Genomic DNA, 8,628 nt, shown 5'->3' with positions numbered 1-8,628 from the left:
TGGAGGTGGAGGTATTTCCCCTCCAAATAGTCGTGCAGGGGTTAATAATCCCCCGTTTCAGTTTGTGGTACACCTCGGTGGCAGCAGTGTGCGAAGTTTCCAGCGTGCGTGACAACAAGCTGGGCGCTCCTTTCTGCAGCCGAACGAGACTTTTCTGCCTTAGTCTAAGTTGTTTTTTGGCCCATCATAGACATTGACCTCCTATCACAGCACGGCTTGCAGGGTTTACCAGGGCAGGTTTGGAGTGAGCAGGGCTGAGGGAGGGGGAGAAATTGCCTGCCTCATTTTTTTTTTTACAAAAACACAACGTGCGTAAAATGTGAGCGTTGCGCGTTTCCTGCTCCAGTCACCGACAGACCACTGCACCTTCTCCTTTCTGAAGCCCTGTCATTTAAAATACAGTCAACACAATGTTTTTAAACATCCGGTGCTTTTTAGTTTTCTTCTGTTTGTATGTGCAAGAAGGATTATCAGCGGACTATGAGGCACATCTCGGCACAGATATTCATTTACAGGTAAGTTTGTTTTTCTTTAATCACACATTTTATGCAAATTTCGTAAGCACGCCCACAAGACGAGCGTGGACCTACTAGCCTTTAAAACATACATAAAGAAAAAAATAACTTATCAAACACACACAAACATATTTACCTAATTTACGTCTCTTATTAACATTATTTGTAAAATGTTTTAAATATCTTAAATAATCTTGCATTTCTAACCAATGCAACGCCCCAAACAGGTTAAACAAATGCAGTTTAAGGTCACATTTCTTTAAATGAAATAAAATTAATCTCTCTGAGTGGTTAAAAATGTACTTATTTTGAATCCCCCCACCAGTGCTTGGATTATTTGGTAATGTATTGACACAGCAATGACTTGTGTGCAGAATTAACATTGGAGACCAAACCGTGCAAACCCCTGGCCTGCCCTGTGTACAGTGAGAGCATTTATTTCCAGTTCCACTTCCCTTCCATTCATGAATGGCTTTGATTCAGACTATTTTGTCACTAAAATCTTGACCCTGGCCTCACATGGGCAAGATGTGTGGATTGTGGGGATTGCATCAAAAAAGAAGTCATTCTAGGAAAACTATTTAGTTGAATAAAAGATAGAATCCTTTAAAAGAACCTTTTTTTTTAACACACATTTCATAGAAGTCTCTCTGTGTTGCTTTGACTCCATGTGTCATTTCTTTTCTAGAGAATGAAACGACAAAGCAAGCCAACAAAACCGGTGGTGAGTTTCGGCATCAATACTGTGTGAATGCTGGCTATGAAATGGTTGCTACTGAGGTACAAAATGACTATTTAGCCCCGGCATTGCCAGGGTACAAATTGCCAAGCACTTCTAGTAAACAGGTAAGCAGCCTGCTCCAGGTTATCCATCATTTATTGCAGATATATGCAGAGAGGGCAGGGCATACTGATATATTTGATCTATCGATTCCATAATCGAGGCATATTAAACAGTTCTTATCAGATCTGAGACAATTCTCTTCAAAGTTCAAGTTTTTAACTAGAAGTACACAAACTTGTGTACCACTTCAACTAAAAGTACAGGTTTCTAAATGTAACTTTGAAGTAGAAAAGAGATTTTAACTTTTTTAAGCCATCTTCAACCTTTTTTGATGGGGTATCATATGTACATACTTGTTAATGCACATTCTAACTATTTTTGTAATACTGCTCGTCAGCATGGACACACCAGGACATCGTATTGATTCAGTTTGTATCGTCCTTCTGAGTTAGATGTTATTTTTTTCTTAATAAACAAATCAGGAAATAATCTGACTGTATTTTATTTATTTTCTTTTTCTGAGACAAATACAGGAAGTGGTGACCTCCTACCACTGTTGTTGGAACTTGATCACTTTTAATTTAGTCAATTCCTGCAGCTTTGGTCTCCATGACTGTGTTTTTCTTTCTCACAGTATCTCAGAGTTGGAACTAAAGGCCAAAAGTTGCCTGAAAAAAATACTCATGCAAAGTATAGATATTTGAAAAATCTGATACAAAACTTTACTTTCTACCTCATTAGCATGTTGGATCATGAGTGCAGAATCCCTGCACCTACAATAATAACTGTGAACCCTTCAAGCTTTCTGGTTTTAATTTATTCTGCTCAACCTATAAAAAGATAACAGGCTTCATGGATGGGAAACAACCTTTACTGCCTCATAAGATACCCTCAGTAGCTCCACTGTGGTTGGTTTCAGTGTTAACTGTGAAGCCATTCCACGGGAACATACAGTAATTCTGTCTGTACAGCTCAAACCGCAGTTTTCCTAAATACCAGCGAGCCAGAGGCCTGATGTGGCTCTCTTCCTCCTGCCTGTCGCCTGGTCCTGCAGTAATGCGGCCAGCCCTGGCCAAATTGGTCTCAGCAGGCGCCAGCGGGCCTGGAGTAAACAAGAGGAGGGCTCGGACACCCAGCGGGATGCTGCTTTGCGTTGTTTCCTTAACTTGTCAAGGCCTTGCAGGGGGAAAAAAACCACAATGTTGGGGGTGGGGTGGGGGGTGGGGGGGTTGGGGGGGTAAAAACGAATGTGTGAGGTTTATGATTTGTTTTGCCTCCGTCTCAGTGTGGCGCACCAGGTTCAAGTTGGCATCCAGGGTTGTCTGATCGGATTAGTGCCGTCACCTTGCTGTAAATGTGGCGCCTGGGCCTAATAAGATTCATTCTGGTGGTAAAGCTGCCCGCCAAGGCAACCTTAGTCCTTCAAAATCATGCGCTGTGCTGCTGTGTAATTAAACCTGTGGTTTTCTTTCTCAACTCATATTTACTGTGTGTTGTGTCACCAGCTGAAAGTGACAGACTACCATGTGAAGTGTTCAGTGGTGTCACGCTATGCTGTCACCACAGTCCAGAGTTCAGTGTGGAACCAGCTCCCCATCATCAAGGAAGCTGCTTTTGAGGTGGATCTGCCCTCTTCTGCATTCATCTCCAACTTCACCATGTGAGTCAGATAGTTTTATCAATTATGCAGGTATTTTACTTCACGTAAGATTTTATTTAGTATATAATAATAATAATATTATTTTCAACGCCTTTCAAAACACCCAAGATCACTGAACAATTCTGTCTTTACATTTATTTTCCAAACAGTAAAATGTACTCTTGGGAGAAACAAAGAAATTAAGAAAACTATTAAATCCTCAGGTAAAAACCTAATGTTATGGCAAGGAACGGGTTGGTTACGGCTGAGTTTAGAGTCTGCAGTAAATGAATGCAACGTCCACTGAAGGCAGGAGTGTTTCATTTTCAACTTCTTCCCTTCAATTATCAGTAACAGGTTTGGGCACACCTTCTTGTTCAATGTTTGTTTTTTCTAGACTGTTTGCATCGTAGATTCTCACTGAAGATTCTCATATCAAAGCTATGAATGAACAAATATGGAATATGTAGTAATTTTACAAAAAAGTGTGAAATGACTCAAAATATGTTTTATATTTTAAATTTCTCAAAGTAGCCCCCTTTAGCTTTGTTGACAGCGCAGCAAACCCTTGGCCTTCCCCCAGTGAGCTTCATGGGATCGTCACCTGAAATTGTTTTACTTTTAAGTACTGAAGGTCCTCACTTCGCAAGTGCCTAAGTGCAGTCGCAAAAACCATCAAGCGCGACTACGATATTGACTCACATGACGACCGCCCCAGGAAAGGAAGAGCAAGAGTCACCACTGCTGCTGAGAATCAATTCATCTGAGTCACCAGCCTCAGAAAACACAAATTAACATCACCTCAGATTAGAGCCCAGATAAATGCCACACAAAGTTCTAGTAGCAGAGACATCGCCACATCAACTTTTCTCAAGAGACTTTGTGGTCAAATAGGTGCTAGGAAACCACTTCCATGAAAAAGCAACAAGTAGAAGAGAGAAGAGAACTGGACATTATACCAGTGGAACTCTGTGTTTTGGTCTAATGAGTCCAAACTTCAGGTCTTTGATTCAACTCTTTGTGCGACACAGATAAGGTGAACAGATGGTTTCTACATGCTGGTTCCCACCATGAAGCACAAAGGTACTTAGTGTTAGTGCTTTGCTGGTGACCCCGGGGATTTATTAAAAAATGAAGGCCCACAGATCCAGCATGGCGACCAAAGCATCCTGCAGTGACTTGCCATCCCATCCAGTTTGAGTTTAGCTGGACCACAATTATTTTTCAACAGGACAAAGACCTCAAACAGATGACCTGTTCCAAGCAGTCACCTGATTTAAACCCAATGGAGATGGCCAGCATCTTTGGGAACTCCTTCAAGACAGTTGGAAAACCATTTCAGGCGACAACCTCATGAAGGTCATCCAGAGAAGTTCAATTGAATGTTTTGAGTTGTTTCACACTTTTCTGTTAACTACATAATTCCATACGTGTTCATTCAGAATTCTGATGCCTTCAGTGAGAATCTACAATATAAATAGTCACGAAAATATAGAAAAATCATTGAATGAGATTGTGTGTCTTAACTTTTGACAGGTAGTGTATCTATCTATATGCATACAGTGCTGCACCACACTGTAATCATATTGTATCATATTACTATATATCTTTGGGCACTAAAAACTACTGTTCTATCATAATAAACTGTACAACAGTTCAATACAGCGTATCATATTGTATCATATCTGCTATCATATGGGATTATAACACACTCAATCTTAACTAATCATCCTATTTGGTGTCGTAATTGCTTGTTTTGTATAGAAATATGATATATCATATCATATCTCTTTGTAATATGTTGTATGATATATCATATCATATCATGCTATTCCGTCTCGTACACAGCCTTTTAATTTCCTAAGATAAATGATACAATATCACATCATATCTTGTAATGTATTGTACCTACTGTTGGATTTTTCATTATAGTCACAGTCTTTTGGTTTCCTTTACCTGACATTTATACAGTATCATGGCTGTAATGATACAGAAATTCTTTATAGGTAGAGTTGATTTACAGTTCAATAATTCACCACCTACGGGATCAAACGGGCTCGTGTTGGCAGAGAAATATTATTCCCTGCCTGCAGAAATAACATTTTTCTAACACGCACTGATAAACTAAAATGAGTAAATGCAATGTTCTCATTGAGGATCCAGAAATATAACTTCAGAGGAATTATGTAAGGAGGTTGGATTCCAATGCAGAGGAGATGCATACTTTGATTACTAAGAGGGTTGGAAACCACTTTCCTCTAAAAATGCTAAATATAAACAAAACAAATAAGTCAACATCGCTGGCCAAAAAGCAATCCTGGAGCTGGATTTGGGAGCGGAAGCAGGTCAAGAGGAGGGGGAACCTGAGGGCAGATGAATACCAGGCTTTGTAAATGGGAGCCAAGAATGTAATAGAGAAAATGACAGGAGTTTGCTCACCCCTCCCTTTTCTTCTGCACACAGTTTACTAAGGCATCCTGCCAGTTTAGATACGCTACATACACACCGACATCTGCTGGACGTATGCGCGTCGGCAAAGGTGCATGCAGATTTTGCTAGCATGTGCGAGTTTTGGACCTTTTTACAACCACAATTCTTCGCATTTCTCCTTCACTTCTTTCTTTCATACATATTTGCACGCGCACACGCTGAGAACATATACAAGCCTTCTGCGTATCACCAAATACCCAGAGGAAAAAACTTGTGGCATACGTATTGCGTTAGTTCTTTGGCATTTCTGTGTCTGAAAACTAAGAGCTCTGTGTTCAGAGTGGAGGTCAGTGATGTACAGTCATTCCCTCTCAGCCTGCCACACATATAAATACAAGCGCCTCCATTTTCCACTCTGCTCTCTCTTGCCATTCTGCTCTGTGTCTTAAACAAGACTCGTTTCAAGCCCACAGGTTTATTTTAGTTAGCCCTTGATGTTTTGGGGGTTTTTTGGTGGGGTTTTTTTTGCTCTTTGGATATATTTGTTCAAAGGAGCTTGACCTTAAATTAGCACCTTGTCACATGACAGCGGTGGCCACTGGGATCTAGGAAGTGCACTGCATAGACGGGAGTCCGTTTTGAAGCCGGTTACATGGGGATTTTGTTGGGTGTAGCACATGGCAGCGCTCCTCGAACAGCATTGGCCTGGAAGATCTCTCTTCATTAAAGGTGTTTTTAGAAGGAAATGACTCCTTTCCACTATTTCATTGAGCTCTTGTTTATGGGAGGAAGGAGCGTCTCAGTAATCCTGAATTCACTCAGCCCTCCTGAAAACAACATGAAACCTTAGCATTAAGATTAGCAATCTTAATTGAAAGTTTTTCTTTCATTCTAGGAACAGTCTGTGTGCTGGTAGTTTAGCTCTTGTTGTTGGCTCTTTTCATCATCATTTCAAGAATATGTTTGTTTCAAGAAACAATATAGATAATCAATTGAGTAATTCAGTCATTAGACTGACACTCATAGTTCTGGCTGCTAGATGCAGCATTATTGTTATCCAAAGCATTTTTTTCTCCATAAAAAGGTTGTTCTGCTACCATTTTTCTAACCTCCTGTTTACTAGAGGAGGAGGGTGTCTTTAGTCTTGAACTAACCGTGTGCTCCTGACAGCAATATGAGCGATTATAAGTAACATCAACTTTAGATTGTATCGGTGGTCCCTCTAAAAGCCACTCGGAAGTCTGAACTGAATGTTAGCTTAATTTTTTGTCACCTGTTTACTGCTGTCTGCAGTTTATCTCATCGGTTTTGTTACTTCTGATGTCCGTAGACTTTATTCCTGAATCTGACATTGAAATGATAGAGCGTCCTCCAGTATTGACTCTGTACCGTACCACTTGGTCATTTACCAGTTATTAGCATTAGATTAACAATGCTGTTAGAATGACTGAAGTTTTGGTGGGCTGTTTACTTCTGTTGTGCATGATAGCAGCTGCAGAGCTTTCTCTAAATGTCTGTTTACTGGAGGAAGAGGGTAGTGATAATTGATAATCTCGAAGAAAAGTAATAGGAAAGATGTCAGACTAAGTAAAATGAGGGTGTTTCCAAAGTCCCTGTAAGTAACATTGGTAATCTTAACTGAGCATTACCTTCAATGTGAAGGACTTGTCCACAAGCAGTGGTTGAGGAGTGTGAGTTTGTTTTTAAGCACTGCTTATGGTTGGAACTTTGTTGGGTGAAACACACGGCGACACTCCCCTGGAGCCGCATCAACCAGCAAGATCCCCCCTTCATTAATACTGTTTTCAGAGGGAAATTACTCTTTTCCACCCACCCTGTTTATGACCTCCACCTCCACTTCACGTGGTCTGAACGCCATACACAAACAAGCATAATGCTTGTTTCTGAAGCAACTTTGTGGAAATACAAGGGGGAAAAAAAAGTCAAATATAGGCAACGAGTCAATGCGGGCCAGGCGTGTTTCTGACTGTAACATAATCTGGCTACTGTGCGTCACACAAGAGAACTACAGTGCTTCTTCTTCCTCTCTCCTCCAACCCATCAGCACCTCCAACAGCAAGGTGTACGTTGCACAGGTGAAGGAAAGAGCGGCTGCCAGGAAAATTTACGATGCCGCAAAGAAGCAAGGAAAAACAGCCGGACTCGTCGCCACCAAGTCAGTCTTCGGACAGATATGGACGTTTTGTAAACATTTCAGTTGCTATAGATTGTGCCTTTCCTTGTTCATTATGCATTGACATACTCCCTGCTTTGTAACACTAATTCATGCGATTCGTTGTTGCAGAGAAAGGGAGATCGAGAAGTTTCGTGTGGCAGTAAGCGTGCCGTCCGGAGCTCGGATGTCCTTCCTCCTGTCCTACGAGGAGCTGTTACCTCGCCGCCTCGGCCGCTACGAGCTCAGCTTGGGCCTGAGGCCTGGACAGCTGGTGCAGAACCTCACGTTGGATGTTAGTATAACAGAGAGGACGGGCATCAGTTTTATTAAGGTCTTTCCTCTCAAGACGAGCCGACTGCTCTCCAACACTGCTCAAGGTAAAATGTCTCTACTGAGATGTACAGTATGTTCCAACGCCGCTTCAGTTTTGGTGCCTTCATCCTGAGATGCAAACACAGCGATCTGGTTTTTCTAATGTTCTCAATATAATGAATGTCAGATCTCTGATGCTCGATTAGCATATATGTATGGGTCTTCTTCTGCAGTGTGAAATGGTGGTTGTCAACTCAGATTTTAATGTATTATCACTACCTAAAGTTAATGAGTGTCAGTGGAATCGGTGTCGGAGCCTCAGGCACAGCCTAGTGTAATCATTCATCAGCAATACTCTCCGTTTGCATGTTCTTGAAAATCAATCATCATTCTGAACTATCCCTGCCAAAATCTACGAGCACAAGCGATCCAGTTTGGAAGGAATGTTACAGTAGATTTAGGATTAACAGAGTAGGGAGTATTATAATGATGTAAGGACTTCCGCCATCAATAGAAGTGAAAGCATTGGAGTCATTCAGTGTCGTCTGCTCATATATAGTATCTATTTCTGCTGTTCCGGCAGCATCAGTATAATCGATACACTGAGAAAAGTTGAAATCCCAGTCCTAGACGTTGTTGTTGTTGTTGTTGTTGTTGTTGTTGTTGTTGTTGTTGTTGTTGTTGTTGTTGTTGTTGTTAAACTGTAGTTTAATCTAGTCGGATCCTGCTGGTGATTGCAGAACATGCATTGACAAGAGAATATCAAACTTGT

The 8,628-nt window shown here is 41.1% G+C and overlaps 1 protein-coding gene across 1 annotated transcript in view; it reads left to right on the top strand.

Annotated features, from left to right (window-relative positions):
- The first annotated feature begins 344 nt into the window (after positions 1 to 344).
- Positions 345 to 8,628, top strand: part of itih6 (inter-alpha-trypsin inhibitor heavy chain family member 6) — an 18,960-nt gene continuing 10,676 nt past the window's right edge. Inside the window, exons 1-5 of the mRNA XM_080470304.1 lie at positions 345 to 515; positions 1,204 to 1,239; positions 2,805 to 2,959; positions 7,434 to 7,544; positions 7,674 to 7,921. Coding sequence (XP_080326430.1) covers positions 411 to 515; positions 1,204 to 1,239; positions 2,805 to 2,959; positions 7,434 to 7,544; positions 7,674 to 7,921 — 655 coding nt within the window. The 5' untranslated portion in view covers positions 345 to 410. The remainder of the gene's footprint in view (positions 516 to 1,203; positions 1,240 to 2,804; positions 2,960 to 7,433; positions 7,545 to 7,673; positions 7,922 to 8,628) is intronic.

Source organism: Lipophrys pholis, assembly GCF_963383615.2.
Source record: "Lipophrys pholis genome assembly, chromosome: 8".
In the NCBI taxonomy this organism is placed as follows: domain Eukaryota; kingdom Metazoa; phylum Chordata; class Actinopteri; order Blenniiformes; family Blenniidae; genus Lipophrys; species Lipophrys pholis.
Note: the sequence above shows the minus strand (reverse complement) of the source record. Positions and strands in the feature narration are given on the sequence as shown.